Raw genomic sequence first — 16,278 nt, forward strand, 5'->3', positions numbered from 1 at the left:
ACCACAAGTTGGATTTAATTTTAAGTTCACAGGAGAGAACTTTAAAATGTTAGCTTCTGACATTGCCAAACATACCAGCCTTCTTCTGCCTTTACAGAAACTCAGATGGATTTATTAAATTAGTGAATGCTGGAAATACCTTCTAGGATCTCAGCTTCCATGTGAAAACAATTCTAACCCTTTTGATTATGAAGATTTACCTGCTGATTTAACTAATGCAGGGTCATAACTACTGTGTTGATCAAAGGCCTGAGGGAGAAAGTAATTAACAGCATCAATTGGTGAAAATGTTCCTGTTCTTCTTAACAAGGCCATGACACAGAATTACAGACTGTCCATACTCATGAGGATGTATGTGGCCTAGATCTTTGAATTTTTTGCTATCGCAAATAGGTAATTTATTTGTTGCCTAGTAGATCAAGTCTATCTGGAGGGATCTGATCCCTAGCACCATGCTGATGTTCTGCTTGGAAGGCCGTATCGAGGATAATTTCTGACCCTTGCCACATGCTTTAGTGGGAACTTTATTTTCCCTGATCTGTAAAGAAGGAAGATGTTCCTTCACATTTAAAATCCACAATATCATACTATTCCTACAAGACTACAGAAAGCTTGGTCAAGTTAAGGCTGCATAGGCTCAGTTCTTTTTCCACAAAGAAGAGGCATACAGGCCAAATTTGTTTTAAAGCCTATTTTCCCATCCAGGAAGGGAGGGCATTAGAAGGCGGGGATTCAAATTTATTAAGCGGTTAAATCCAATGTTCATAACAGTGAAAGCCAGGAATATGGCTGCCCAGAAAACAGAATGCATCACTTTAACTCATAGTAATTCAGCATACACTGGCATGGCCCTGCTTGATTATTGCTATTACATGAATACTAGCATAATAATTGTACGTTTATGTATTTAGACATGTCCAGAACAGTATTATACTTTTACATGTTGCACGTAAGGGATGAAATCCTGGCCCCACTGAAGTCAAGGGGAGTTTTATAATTGAATTCACTGGAGCCAGGATATCACCCCATGTTTGTTAGGTGGTGTTTCTACATGTAGCAAAGAACCTGCAACTTTCAAGACATTACCTGACACTCTTTCAGGGTGTTCTGGACTAAAGCCTGATCTCCAATTCTCTGTTGTTTCTTCAACCTTTTCTCTTGGGTATCAAACCAAGTTTTCAGGCACTGCACACTGTTTTCATATTCTGTCCAGGATTCCAGCATACCTTCCAACAATTGGATCTACAAACAAATACATATGTATATATCCAAAATTAAACAGCTTCTATGTAGAGAAAAGTGAATAATTCAGAGGACATGAATGCTGATCAGAGCTTGCCTCAGAATTCAGTGTATTCCTTCACTCAGAATTTAAGCAGAGTACACAGTCAAACTTGATTTTATTTATCCTCTATTTATTAAGTATTAAACAGCAAAGAAACAACTCATAAGTATGTAACTGAGAAGTTACTCTAGTGATCTAGCTTATTGATACCCCCAAATTGTAACAACACGGAAATAGTTTTCTGCATAAAATGTAACACAACATGGAATTTTCTTCAGGCGAATATTGATACAATGAAACATTTACAGTGAAGCCAAATGAAAGCCCAAGAATATTTTAATGTAATTTACTTCTACGCATTTAGGGTTAGCAAAAAGCGTCACTTACTATGGTAATGTGCATTTATTATTTTACTTTAAAAAAAGATTGTAGGTTATTTACTTTTCTATTTTATGTTTGTATAGTGCTTGGCAAAATGGGTTCCTGATTTTTATTGGGACCTTCAATGCTATTTATTATCAAACAAACAACAAAAAGAAAACTGTACTTGTGTAGGGTTTTTTTTTGGCTTTATAAGCAAGAGAAATCAGCTGATGCTCTATTTTAAATTAACAAGTGATGGATGAAGATTGCATGAATCTTCTGTGCACTCCAACGAATAGACACTGGAGAAACAGAAAGTATACACCCACTCTTTGTTTTATGGTGTACAGACTGGTCCATAGGTGTGCATGAGCATTTGAAAAAATTAAGAAATGCATTAAGGTAAATGTAAAACTGAAGGATCTATAATACTATTGGAAAGAAGGTTACATGTCTCTGAGAACACTGAAGCAATTATGTTGACACTAGACATTTAGGTTTGCCAAAGGAGAAGTTCATATTACTCACGACATGCTAAATTACTTTTAGCATGTCTGCTCCTGAATGAGTTGCGTCTGTTTTTAAATACACACGGAACAGCAGCTGGCTTTTTTCTTACCTTTTCTGTTATGAGGCCTTGGAGGATCTGCCAACGTCTGTTCATTGCTCCAAGCTGTTCCGCAAAATCAGTCTTGTCACTACGTTTACTTTCCACATCCTGGCTGCTAATCTGTAGCACGGACTGGTTCACAAAGTCTACTGTCAACTGTTTGCAATTTACATCAATCTTAAATCCCTGGCAGAAAGAGAGGGAAGAAGAGGAGTATCCATCACCAATTTTCTTGATTATTTCGGAAAGTTAGCATGGAAAATAGACTTTCTGGTTTATGATCTATGAATAAACCAAGATATGAATCTAGACAATATACTACTGAAGAACTAATGTAAAAGTATCAGTCCTTAAAACTGTAGGCATTAACTTCTGGAAAGTATGTTTAAAAAAATTATTACAAACCTGTTCTGGAAAGGATGCTTTCCATGATAGAGGTACACATGTACATTCAACTAATGTGTGTTTGTGCCAGGAGAACCAGAACTGGAGATTTTGTGCATGTTCCCTATACCACCTCCTAGACTCCTCTGAGAAAATAAGGCAAGTCTGCCCATCAGTTCCTTCGCACCAGAAAAGATGCTGTAAGAGTCTTCTGGAGAAGGGCATAGGATGGGATGTAGAATACACGTCTGCATCCATATGTCCATGAACAATTACAAAACAGGTGAATAACCATTTTTCTTCTTCCAGAGGTTACAGATGTGTATTCTACTGAGGCAACTCAAAAGCAGCACAGTAATTGTGAGGCTACTGAATCTATTTAAGTAACAACTGCAACACATATTTGCAAAATTCACATCCAATTTGGATGAAATGTTGATAGAATAAGGATGAATAAGTGGATATACTGAGGTCCAAGTGGTGTCCCTACAATTGTCCAGTATAGACACATCCTCAGGAAGGTGGTAGATGTATCATGGACCCTTGTTGAAAAGCAGAGAGTCTTTGCACAGGAATACTGGCTACCCTACAGGCTGTTGTAATTCAGGAGGAAATCCACACAGAGATCATCTGCACTGACATGGTTTGGCCTTTCATGCAATCAGCACAGAACACAAAATGATGAGGAGACTGAAAGGCCTCGTTCTGTTCAGACAGAATGTCAGCGCCCTCCAGACATCTAAGGTAAGTAGACCACAATTTGCTGTCATGAGGAAAACCAGGAGATGCATTATCTGATGTAATTAAAATAGTTCAGTTTTTCGTTTAACGATTTTGCTGTTACTGCAGGGCTACCTTGTTTTTGAAAAATACTGCATAAGGAGGGCCTGCCATCACAGCTTCTAGCTTAGATGCTTGCCTGGCCAACATACCAGTTATCTTTTGGCTTAAGTGAGGTGAAGAGAAGATGGTCAAAGGTTCAAAGCCCATCATAGCTGCTAAGGATGAGGTCCCAAGGAAGTACCATGTCCTTAAGGAAGTAAGAAAACATGTACCACGATCTGAGACAACTTACTTGGAAATAGATTTTTCCACAATAATGAATGGTCTCTCCAACCAGTGTGCTGAGACTCATCTTTGAAATTTAATAATCATGGTGCTAGAGAATAGCAAAGCTCGTTGGAGAGGGTGGTTAAAGCAGAGACAGCCACAAAGTATAATTTCAGAACTCTTAAAAAGAGGATCTCAAATATAGAAGATATTCTGCAATGTCTTGGATCTTCAGTTTTGAAGGCTGTATCCCATGTTTAGTAGACCAGATGGAAAAGTTTTTTTCCACTTAAGCAGGTAAATCAACCATGTTGACTGTTTCCTACTGTTAAATAAAATCTCTTGTAATATCTTGGCATTTTCAAAATCCTCTGGCAAAAAAATCCACAGGTTGATTATATGTTGTCTTAAGTAATACTTCCCTATGTTTGTTTTAAACATGTTGCCTATTAATTTATTTTGATAACTCCTAATTTTTTGAGAAATGGGAAACAAATAATGCTTCTTTATTTACTTTCCCCATATCACTCGTGATTTTATAGATCTTCTATCATATCTCCCTTAGTCACCTCTTTTCCAAGCTGAAAAATCCCAGTATTAATTTCTTCTCCTATGAATTCTGCTCCAGATGCTTTATCATTTTTATTGACTTTTTAATACAGTTTCCAGTATCTTTTTTTGAGATGTGGTGTCTACATCTGAAAACAGTATTCATGATGGTGGTGTACCATGAATTTATATAGAAATAATAAGATATTTTCTATTTGATTATCAATCACTTTCTTAATGATTCCCAACATTCAGTTAGCTTTTTTGACTGCTGCTGCACATTGAGTGGAACTATCATAAAACATAGTTAATATAAACCCCATAATTTAAATGTATAATTGGTATTATGTTTTCTGCTTGTGCATTACTTTGCATTTATCAACACTGAATTTCATCTGCCTTTTATTGGATAAGATGTGAGGGACACATGTAAGTTGTGAACCATTTGAAATCTCTACTCGGGAAGGAAAAGTGGTTAAAATTGTTCAAACAAACAGGGTCTCAATGAACTTCAGTGGGAATAAGTGTTGATGCTTCTCTATTCAGGGCAAGTCCCAGATAATTGAAATGACCGATGGTAAAGCCATGAACCTGGTCTGGGGATGGCCTTCAATCAACCAATGATTGAGGTGAGGGAAGACATGGATTTTTTTTTTAAGCAGTGTATGGTGGTGCTCGCATATTTGGTGAACACACAAGGCACTTATAATACAAAAGGGAGGTAGCAGATACCAACAATGGAGCCACCCATCATAAAATCTGAGGAACCTCCTGGCACTGGACAACATTGCTAGATGTCTTAAAGATTGAAGGCAGTATACCAATTGTTACACTCTAGGGAGGGAATGACTGATGCTGGGGTAACCATTCAGACTCTGACTTGCTTGACAAACTTATTGAGAGCCTAAAGGTCCAATATGAGACTCAGGTGTCCCTAGGACATGGAGATCAGGAAACAACAAGAGTAAAAACCCCATCCCTGAAATCTTAGGGGAACTTCCTCTACTGCCACCACAGTGAACAGAGTCTGAACTTCTTGTAAGAATATAGACTCATGAGAGATGGATCCCTCAAAAGGGACAGGGAAGAAGGGTGTGGAGGAGGGATGGAAAGACAGTGAATTGGTTATATCAGTCTCTCAGCACTTACAACCTACTTATTTCTAAATATTGGCTTCTAAGCATTGAGAAAGTGAGATAATGTTTCCCCCAAAACAGCAGGCAGGGAATGAGAAGGTCACTGCTGGCTGTATTGCTTTGTGACAGCGGGTTGAGGGGGAGAAGATTAGTTAAAGCTGGGGAAAGACAACCCGCTCTTCTGAGGTTTGTTTCTAACTCAAGATTTCTGTTGCATCAAAGAATAGAAGGGCTGTTAATGGAACTGGTGACAGAATTGCTGTGGAGACATATATTGACACCTCTGGATGGCTGGACTATAGGCGCTTAGGGAGAAGAGCATAGCACGTTAATCCTTAAAGGAGTGCAACACATAGGCAATCTTTGTTTTAAGGCAAGACAGTCTATCAAAGGATAGGTCCTCAAAATGAGGACTAACTGGTACTGTACATAATTCTGGTAACCAGGATGCCCTTTTGAATATGATTACAAAAGCAGTCACCCTGGAGGAAGCATGTGTGAAGCCTGACATCAAGAACTGACTGGTGCAGGGTATTTGCAACCAGCCAACCCTCTGCTCAGAAAGCCCTTACCTCTTCTTTTAAATAGTCTGGCAATTCATCTGAGTACTTAGACATTGCCTCCTAGTTGGGAAAGTCATATTTTGCTAAAAAGCATATTGATTCACTCGTCACATGTGGAGCAAGGCAGTGGAATAAATCTTTCTTCCTAACAAGGCTGGAGCCATAAGGTTTTTGCTGGCTGCAAGATAGCTTTGTTAAATAGAAAGGCTACTCTTCTTCGAATTGTTGTCTGAAGAATGACCAATAACTCAGTGGTATTTTCCTATACCAGTTCAGATTAAATACGCAAACCAATAGACTGTCTCCAGTAGGCACTACTGTAGAGAAAGAAAAGCTCCAGCTATGCTATGAGCAAATATGCTTGAGGCAATACATGTCTGCAGCCACTCGAAGAAAAACTTCTCGTTACTGAGGCTCTTTTAGAGGAAAAAGTCTGATATTGAAAATAAAATCTTTATGTGCAGATGCATTTATCAGATTAAGAACGTTACCTATTTGAAACTTGGCCAAGGAACTAGAGATAAGAATTTACATTCTCTATAAAAGTTATCCTTCAATTTCATTTGGATAAGGATCGTTTCTTATTTGGCTAGCGCAATCTCTCTGCTGCTGTGGATCAAGGTAAACCGGATCAAGGCAAGCTGCCAGCCACATCCAGCCTGCAAACTTTGCTCTGCAGGGAGAGAAAGTGGCTGTGCACCAGGAATGGCAGCATCAGGAAGTTCTGTCCCCTGAACTGGCTTGCAGGCTTCACCCCCATCAATCCCCAGCCAATGGGAGTGATGGTGCCTACCAGCACAGGGCAGCATGGAGCCACGTTTGCCCCCTGGAAGTGGTGTGTCACAGCCACCTCAGTCCCCTCCCACCTCCCTCATTAGTCTACTCTTGCACCTTCCCGCCCGCCCAGACTCTCCAATCACAGCCTGCTCCTGCACCCTCCCTCCAACCCAGACCCTGCACCCACAATCTGCTCCCTGGCAGCCCCCTCCCACACTGAACCCCTCATTTTTGGCGAGTGTAGGATGGTGCTGTGCCAGGTAGGTACCTCAATCCCCTGCCCTCTCTTGCACCCCCTCTACCTCTACCCCCAGCCTGATCCTGCTCCTTGCTCCCATCCAGACCCTGTACCCTCACCCAGAACCTGCACTGACACCTTCAGCCTGCTCCTGCATCCTATTACCCAGCCAGATTCCACACACCACTCCTGCTCCCTATTTGCCCAGATCCAGAATGCCCACCCCCAGTCCACTCCCCAGCAGCCCATTCTCCCACACTGAACTTTTCATATTTGGCGCAACCCCAGGCTGAGGGCTTTCCCCTAGGGCCAGATTAACTCTTGAGGGCTCAACAAAATCTACTAATCCATTACTGGGGGAGAAAGGGGAAGAGAGAAGCCTTAAGCTTTGGTGCCCCTCCATGGGGATGAAGTGCGAGGGGAACCTTGGTGGCTGCACCCACTGATTTTTCTGTAGGTCCATTGCCTCCTCCCCCCAACCCGAAAAAGATTCCCCGCCCTTGTTCAAGAGATGACCTCAGGTGATTTTCTATATGAAGACTTCATATGTTAAAATGCAACATTTGTCAAACGTTCTGTTGTCCGGGGACAAAATTCAATCATAATAAAATTCAGTTACGCGCATGTCACCGTGCTTTTGAAGTTACAGAACACAGCTTTAGTGTTCTGTATATGTCAACAAGTTATCTGTCTCTCAGCTGGGGAACATACACCCCTTGCCTCTCTGTGCCTGCTACAGCAGCCATTGACAGGTGCTTCTCACATGGCCCTGAGCTGCTATCGTTAGAGGTGGCTGGGGTAGTCCTCTCTCCCAGGGGCAGTCTGAATACCGAACCCACTCATCTCCAGCCCTACCCCAAAGCAATGATTTAAATGAAGAAAAACTAATCTTATTTAAGTTAAAGGACCCGAGCAACCACCAGACAAATTTTCTACAGACTGAACCTTTCTAGTCTGGAACCCTTGGGACCTGATCAGTGCCGAACCAGAGAATTTGCCAAACCACAAGGGGTAAATGTAGTCTAGCGGCACTGCCAACACTTCCACTGCTTACTGGGTTCTTCAAAGACATTTAGGGATAAATTAGAGCTAAATAACAGTACAGAACACTGAAGCCAGAACTAGTGGCTGTAAACAAATTTTATAAGAGTATGGGAAACTTGGTCAGACCCATAATAAGTGGACATCTGGCTAATTAAAATCATGCTGGACCATGGATGTTGCTGGAGCAGAATGCTTCAACCTCTAGAACTACATATGCTGAAACTGACCAAAAAATGTCATGCATTTGCCAACCACCCCCACTTAATTACCTTATACTTCTGTAGATAATCCTGTATGGCTTTATGTCCTACTACATTTTTTATATTCTCCTCATCCTCCTGAATGACATTCTCCATCAGAAAAATCCAACTCATGACTTCTGTGATGGCATGACGAGAAGGAAGCTTGTCCATCTGAAGCTGTAAAGGCAAAAGATTTTAATTAACGACTTTCTGTCAAGAGAATGGATAAAGCCCTTTGCTTTGTTAATTCATCATAGTCTATCTTTGACCTTCAATGCTCAGTGGAGCAGGCTGGGACTGGGCACTCTGCTTCCTGCCATTGCAGTGAAGCGGAGCATAGTGGACTGGATAGTGGTGAGGCAGAGTTGAGCAGGCTGCTGGGTAGCTCTGCTCCCATTGCTAGGGCGAGTGTGCAGGAGGGAGGAGAGGACCTGCTGCTGGTCCATGTCAGGACCCATCAGGTAATCCCCTGGGCCATCCTGGGCCCTGTGGTACCATCCATAGGATGATTGAGGTGGCTGGCATGAGGCTCCCCCCAAAATGCAGGGCCTGGGGCTGCTACTCCGAATGGTCCTATGAATGGCTCAGTGCTGAATATGGAAATATATATACTTAAAAAAAGCTTGAGGCATTTTGCTTCACTTTGTAAGATAAAATGTAATACAGGCAGTCCCCGGGTTACGTACAAGATAGGGACTGTAGGTTTGTTCTTAAGTTGAATCTGTATGTAAGTCGGAACTGGCGTCCAGATTCAGCCACTGACTTACATACAGATTCAACTTAAGAACCCCAGGCATCCACAAGTCAGCTGCTGCTGAAACTGATCAGCGGCTGATTCCAGGAAGCCCGGGGCAGGGGCTTCCTGAAGTCAGCCACTGGTCAGTTTCAGCAGCAGCTGACTTGGGGATGCCTGGGGCAGAGCAGCTGGGGTGCTGCTGGGTTGGTCCAGTAGCGCCGCCGCTCCTCGGCACTACTGGAGCAACCCAGCAGCACCCAAGCTGCTCTGCCCCAGGCGTTCTGATTCAGCCGCTGATGAAACTGACCAGCAGTGGCTGAATCAGGACGCCTGGGGCAGAGCAGCTGGGGTGCTGCCCAGTTGGTCCAGTAGCGCCCAGAGCGGCGCTACAGGACCAACCGGCAGCGCCCCAGCTGCTGTACCACAGGCGTCTGGAGCAAAGCCGCGGAGCACGGGGGCAGCGGGACAGCCAAGACGCGCCGTGGGTGTCCTGCTGCCCTCGGGCTCCGCGGCTTTGCTTCCTCTCCCTGGTCTGCTGGAGACCAGGGAGAGGGCCCCGTTCGTAACTGCGGATCCGACATAAGTCGGATCCGCGTAACTCGGGGACTGCCTGTACTGTGGCTGTACTTTTGTGAAAACAAAGGACTTCTAGCACACACAAGGTGGGATACACTTTGTGTAAGGTTTGACATAGAACTTGGCCACTGCACATTATTAAAACTTCTACCCCAGTCTAGGTTAGAAGGTGGGAGGGGAATGATCACCTCTCTTTAGAGATTGCCAATTATGCCAAGAGACATGGTGGTTTGTGAGGAGAAAGACTACAACAAGAATACAGTTTAACTTGAATTGGTCAGAATTTGAAACTTAACAGAAAGTTAATGCCATTGGATCCATTGTCACAACCAGATGCACTTTAAATTTTTCAAATGCAAAAGCTTTTAATTCACTTATTACTTTCCTGAACACCACATGGTGTAGAAGTAGTAAATTTCTCCCTACCTGATGTAGTTTTTCTTGTACTACTGGAATTTGTGTCAGTAACTCTGTCCACTGGCTGTCAATCTGTGATAGTCCTGCACGCAATGCTGCTGTATCTACTTTCTTCAGCCGAAGGAGCTGGTTCCCAGTGCTTAAAACAGAAGATTTCTGGGATGATTTGGCATCAACCTCTTTAGAAAACTCCTATAAAAAGATCATAATTTCACCAAGATAGATAAGTGGTATTAACCAACTAAAACTAATTTTATTCCTTTACTCAAAGGAAACAACTTATTTTAAAATACGTATATATTGGACTTGGTAGCATCTTTTTAAAGAAAAGTACAAAATCTTTATACAAGCATGAAAACCATCACATCTTACAATCAGGACATACAACAGGGCTTACAAAGTATGTAGGATACTTACTAATAACTTTGCTCAGACATTCTGTATTTAACAGTGCTGTTTAACATTCAGACATTTGAGGGGTGTTTTTTTTTAAAAAAATAAGCAAGTTATTGTACAGCTGTTCTACACTCACAGAGATAACAGCAACATTTTGTGGATAACATATGCATAAATCTTATGGGAATAGCACCATTTGTTTGCAATCAGAAATGAAAAAATTCTTAAGATTCCCAAAGTGACTCACCAGAAAAGCATTCAGGTGGTCTCTCACCATTTCAAGTTCTTGAGGGACTGTCACTGACTGCTGAGTCCAGAACTCCAGTTGGTCCATTGCTGATTGTAACCAATGAATCAGCTCAGCTGATTCATTCTGATATCTGTGAGGATGTTAATAACAAAAACAGTCATTGCCAACCCTTGCCTCTAGTGCAGTCTCGCAAGAAAAAAGATTTTCCACAGAAAGCCTAATTTTACAAAGACCATCTTTTGTGGATTTTCCTAAAATCCACAAGAGCATCATACTGTCTTAAAAGTCTTACAGAAAGTTGATAGGAAATTTTTAATTGTGATGGCCTAAAATTAGAAGCATTAAAACAGTTAGTTACAGAAAGATACTTTTTGCTATTTTCTAACAATCCCCACCCTCTATCCAGAAGCAAGACAGATGAAACCTATTTTGTCAGATTCCGCAAGAAGAGATCTAGTAACCATGGCCTACAGTTCGTGAAGAAAAGTCAGATTACAAAGGCTATTAATATTTTCCTGGTTTGACAGACTATACACTGAGGCAAGCTTTCCCTACTCTTCACTAGGCTGATTCTAGAAAATATGAAGGATACAAAATGCCTCTGCTAGAAGCAAACATCTTAATGACAGGGTCTTACCATTCTGTATGCCAGCCAATTCGCTCAGTGTTATTAAAGATAGAGCTTGACTGTCTCTATATACAATGCTGTACATACGGACCATGGATTCAGAGCTCTCAAAAAGAGCAAAGGTTAGTGTAGTGACAAATCATCCCATTTTATATCAGAAACATGTATGGGCATGTATTTTTTATGGCACACATTTTTTGAGAGTTTTTATGGAAAGAAGAGAATCAGGTAGCACTATGGGGGCAGAGGTAAAGTAGTTTGGGAAGTGCCACTTAAATATTCATTTCCTGGAATTAAAAAACAAACACCACCACCAATGAACTAAGAGTTTCTGAAAACATAGCTCTCCTTGATTCTAATGGCACAGTACCAGAACCTCAGTCTCGTTAGCACTACCTTGTCCAGTGCTTTAGTATAGTCTCCAGTCTGTGCAGTTCCTTGGTCACTTTGCTGGTATTATTTAACCAGTGCTCTCCTAACTGGTTCAACTGACTTTCTAGATCTAAACAGCTGACAGAAAAAAGCATTTTTTTCCCATCATCCAACAGCTGGTAAAGCTTGGGCTGGTGTTCAGTCAGGCTAGATTTCAAGTGCTGTAATGACAGAGGACAGGAAAGACAATTAGAATAATAGATTCTCAATACCCCATTTTTCTTTTGCTGGGCTGTATGGTATATTAAACTCCCTCCCTGTTTCCAAGGACTCTCTTTTAATTCAAACTCTGAAGCTCAAGAAGACAGAGCATGAAAATGGCTTCTGGACCTCCATGTTCATCATTTACCATGCCAGAAAGTTGCTCTGCTTAAAATGACACTTGTGACAGGGTGTTTGCATGTCTGAAATTTCAGGGAAGCTTGTAGACACCAACAGTACTACTGAGAGAAGCAGAATAAAACACAGAGCCCAATTGTTGGACTGCTAAGCATCCTTGACATCAATGGAAGTAAAAAGCACTTAAGAGTGTTGCAGGATTAATGGTCAAGTCTTGTGTTTCCTGCAATGATTCCCCACAACGACTAGGTTTTCTGTGTGACCCCTCCTTCCATCATCACCAGGACTTTCAGCTGTACATGTGCACAAAATAAAAGTTCACTCAACCTCTCCAAGGCCAGAATCCTGGATCTAATGGATGACTTGCCAAATGGATGGCATTAAAGCTTCAGAGGAGCACCGAGGGCAGGAATAGGCAGCAGGCCAACCGCCCCTCCCCCCCATGCCAATGATGAAATGGACAGTGGCAGTTTGCCCCAAGGGAAGAAGCTAGATGAGGAATGGCAGTGAGCCACTGAGGCTATGTCTAGATTATGGAGTTTTTCCAGGATACCAGAATGGGTCTGCTATTCCGACATTTTTTGCGGCAGAGCAGATGCACTCTTTCGGAAACCCTGTCTTCCTTGTGCCGTGAGGAAGAAGGGCTCTTTCCAAAGAGGAGGTTTTTCTGAAATTTGGCCCAGTGTAGACAGGCCAATTTTCAGAAAAGCCGCTTCCAACAAAACTATTGGGAAAAGGTACACAAATTGCAGAGCGCAAGTTGTGTACCTTTTTCTGATAAAAAGCGGCAGTCTAAATGTAGCCTGAGGCAAGAGGTGGCTTAGGGGGTGATTGGGTTCCCTGAGAGGGAAGGAGATACCAGACTGTGGGCACTGTTGTATGGGAGTGCCCAGGCATAGGGGCAATTACCATAGTTGGGAGAAAGGAGGCAGAGCTATCTGTCATAAATTATGTAACTGGGACAGAACAACACCTGAATCATTGGTACAGTATAATTTAGGCTGGACAGTTAAGTGGATGAAAGGAAAAGAGCATGGGCAAGTTGAAGTCTTAAACTGTGCAGAATGGGAAACTAAATCTGAATTTTTGATTGAATGGGGGAGGGGGCAGTCTTTTGACCCTGACTGGTAACATAAATGTGTATGCATTTTTGAGAGACACTAGTTAAATTGATGGCTTACACACATTAAGTAAATTTAGTTTAATTATCTGGGCTAGTCATAAGAGTTTTAGTGTCACATATTCAAGCATCCTCCCAGGAAGTCCACAGAATATGGCAACGTTCTAAGGGTGCAGTAGTAAAACATATCAAAATGAGCACACAGTAAGGGGGGAAAAAATCTCTTGAGCACAAAATGCAGAAGGAAAGACAAAAATATGAAAAATACTAGTGTAGAAGAGCATCAAAATAGCTCTAAAGTTTTCAAACTACAAGGAATCACCTAATGTTCAGTTGGTAAATGGCAACGTAGTCTAAAAATTAATCTATAGTTACCCACTCAACTCTGCAATGACAGCATGAGAAATCTATTTGAGGATGGCTCTTCCTCTGGGCTGGACAATCCTGTCAGCTAGAAGATCATCAGGAAAAACAAAAGGTAGGCCTGGCTATCAAGACAGACAGAATAAAGTAAAAGACCTTTCTAAAAAATGAGAGCAAGAATGCAAGATTTAGTACAAATCCCAGACAAACTATCTTTTACTGTGGTTAAGACATTTATGATGAATGATCAAAAAGTCCATCATGTTTGAAAATCCCATGCTGCCACTGACCTGATAAAGTGTGATCCGATCTGTAAGCCTTTCCTCTGTCTCCTCTACCAAACCAACACTAGGAATGCTACTTTCAACAGCCTCCAGCTGTCGGGTCAGTTCTTGATAGTCCTCATCCAGACGTGTCCAGGTCTGCAAGAATAATTCATGTATGCATATGGTGAATACTTGCTTGGGGGTTCTAGGTTTTTATTTGCAACTAAACTTAAAAATATTATTTATATCCTTTATGTAAATTTCTCCAACAGTATTTCTCCAGCTCCAAAGGAAACACACAGTGTATATATAACATTACCTCTCCCATAAAGGCTCAGGATCAGCCTTTAGTCATGTGACTCAAATCACAAATTTCTGCTTGGAAGCTGAGATTCTCTCACTCTTGATTGGTCAAGACCTTTTAGCTTTGAAAATTGGTATATAGCAAGCAGTATTAAAAATTTAAAAAATAACGAAGAGTCTTGCAGCACCTTAGAGACTAAGAAAAAATATAGATGGTATGAAGAAGTGGCCATGACAACTCCTGATACCATTTACATTTTTTGTTAGTGCTGCAAGACTCTTTGTTATTTTTTAAATTTTTCAGTTACAGACTAACACTTGTCTCTGAAACTTGCTAATAGTATGGTGTGGCCGCTGAACCTGGTGCTCACATTGCTTCACAATATATAAGCATAAAAGACTTCACATAACCCTCCATTCCCCACTTAGGGGGATATGACCTGAAGGACCAAGGTTCACTAGCACTACCCTCCCTCTCCAAGTACATCCTTAATCATGCATCATTACATGGGAAGTAGCAAACAGAGAAACCTCTCACCTCTAAAATGTATTCCAGCTCAACACCCCGCTTATGAGCTTGTTTTAACACAGTGGAGGCTTGTGCCATCTCTTTCGTATGTGATTGGGTTTCACTCATGAGGGCAAAACTGCTTATCTTCCTAAACAGTGTTTCTGTCAGGACCATATGAGATTCTAGACCCTGGAAATATTCCTGAAAGGATTCCAGAAAACAAAAAGATCAAAGGGTATCCATTAGACTTAAGCCACCATAAAATAAAATTACCAAAGTCAAAGATGCTACAATACTATTGTGAGGGAGGACATAAGGCTACATCTACATGGTGCCAAATTTCAAAATAACCCGCTATTCCAAAATGGCTGTTACTCCTCGTGGAATGAGGTTTACAGGGACGTTGGAATAGCAAGCCCGAAATAACAGGCTTGCTCTTAAGATGCGAGATACCTGAGTATCCCAAAATAGCATTGCAGTGTAGATGTAGCCTAAAAGTACTTGGAGATGTGCAATTTAGCTAACTTTCACTCCCTACTAATAGCCACACAAAATCTCATTAACACTGGAGAAAGAGTTAATGTTTAAAATACACATTCTGCCTTAACTTACAACATACCTGGTTTCCACAAGGTATATCAAAGAAGAATTTGGGTCTAATAACGTAAGAAGTTTTGGTGTACAAAGCAGACAATATTCCTGTGTTTGTCGAAGCCAGTAGTGAACTAAAATCTTATCTAAAGAAATCAACATTAACTAGTGTATAAATCAAGCTACTTTTCTTTCCAAAGTTTACAGTGAATGCCCGACTATAGCTTTATCCTGTTCAATAGCTTGCTTTCAAGCCAGAATACTGAATGCAATGATGCATTCCAAAGAGACTCCATCTCTGCTATCCAGCACAAAGACATCAGACTTGTTATTCAAAGTTAGAATACACTAGAATGAGTGAGAAAGTGGCTACTATCATATATGTGTACTAAATATATATATATTTACTTACTTCACGATACTTGACAAAAAAATTCTAGGCTACTCACTGATGGTGCACTCATATTTTTAATGCACCCTAAACTAACAGTAAATCATCAACAAAATCCCTGCTGCCTCTCCAAGTGTGAAGGCTGGCTATAGAATGGTCAAAAGTTAGTGGCGTGCAAGACAGATGTTTTTCCTAGTCCTCAAACAGTTTTTTAAAATGAATATGCAGTTTTTACCTTGTGTTTGTCTAGTAGCATTTGGACTTCCTCCTTAGAAACAACAATAATTTTCTGGTCACCTGCCATCTTTTCTTGGCCAGTTTCTATCAGGTCAGCCAGGTCCTGCAAAGCTCGTTCATACTGACCCTTGAGGGCTAGATTCTGGTTCAGCCCACTGCGTCTGGATCCAATGATCATCATCAGTTCATCATACATGTCCTTTGGGAGACACAAGCAGCAAGTGTGTTCCTCATTTCATGCACACTCTTCCTGATTACTTAAAAGCCAGCACACTGACAATGTGCTCACTCTCTTCAGAGGTGGTATTCACTGTACCATAATAGTGCTCTAGTGAAGACACTACTACGTCAATGGGAGAGTTAATCCACCATTCTGAGAAGCTCTAGCTATGTCTGCAGGAGATACCCTGCTGCAGACATAGCACTAAGTACATGGAAGGGTGGGGATAAGGTCACTATAACTATTATTTCAGGGGTGTGG

At 41.4% G+C, this 16,278-nt stretch overlaps 1 protein-coding gene across 12 annotated transcripts in view; it reads right to left on the reverse strand.

The window, feature by feature from the left end:
• The window catches only part of SYNE1 (spectrin repeat containing nuclear envelope protein 1), a 488,224-nt gene that overhangs the window by 80,260 nt on the left and 391,686 nt on the right, over positions 1-16,278 (reverse strand). For all 12 annotated transcript variants that reach the window (XM_075924456.1, XM_075924455.1, XM_075924462.1 and 9 more), the window contains 9 exons: positions 15,796-15,996; positions 14,606-14,779; positions 13,789-13,920; positions 11,641-11,837; positions 10,614-10,746; positions 9,980-10,162; positions 8,269-8,418; positions 2,268-2,444; positions 1,087-1,242 (listed from right to left, as the gene is read on the reverse strand). In XM_075924456.1, coding sequence (XP_075780571.1) covers positions 1,087-1,242; positions 2,268-2,444; positions 8,269-8,418; positions 9,980-10,162; positions 10,614-10,746; positions 11,641-11,837; positions 13,789-13,920; positions 14,606-14,779; positions 15,796-15,996 — 1,503 coding nt within the window. The remainder of the gene's footprint in view (positions 1-1,086; positions 1,243-2,267; positions 2,445-8,268; positions 8,419-9,979; positions 10,163-10,613; positions 10,747-11,640; positions 11,838-13,788; positions 13,921-14,605; positions 14,780-15,795; positions 15,997-16,278) is intronic.

The sequence above is a fragment of the Pelodiscus sinensis genome, chromosome 3 (assembly GCF_049634645.1).
Source record: "Pelodiscus sinensis isolate JC-2024 chromosome 3, ASM4963464v1, whole genome shotgun sequence".
Taxonomy (NCBI): domain Eukaryota; kingdom Metazoa; phylum Chordata; order Testudines; family Trionychidae; genus Pelodiscus; species Pelodiscus sinensis.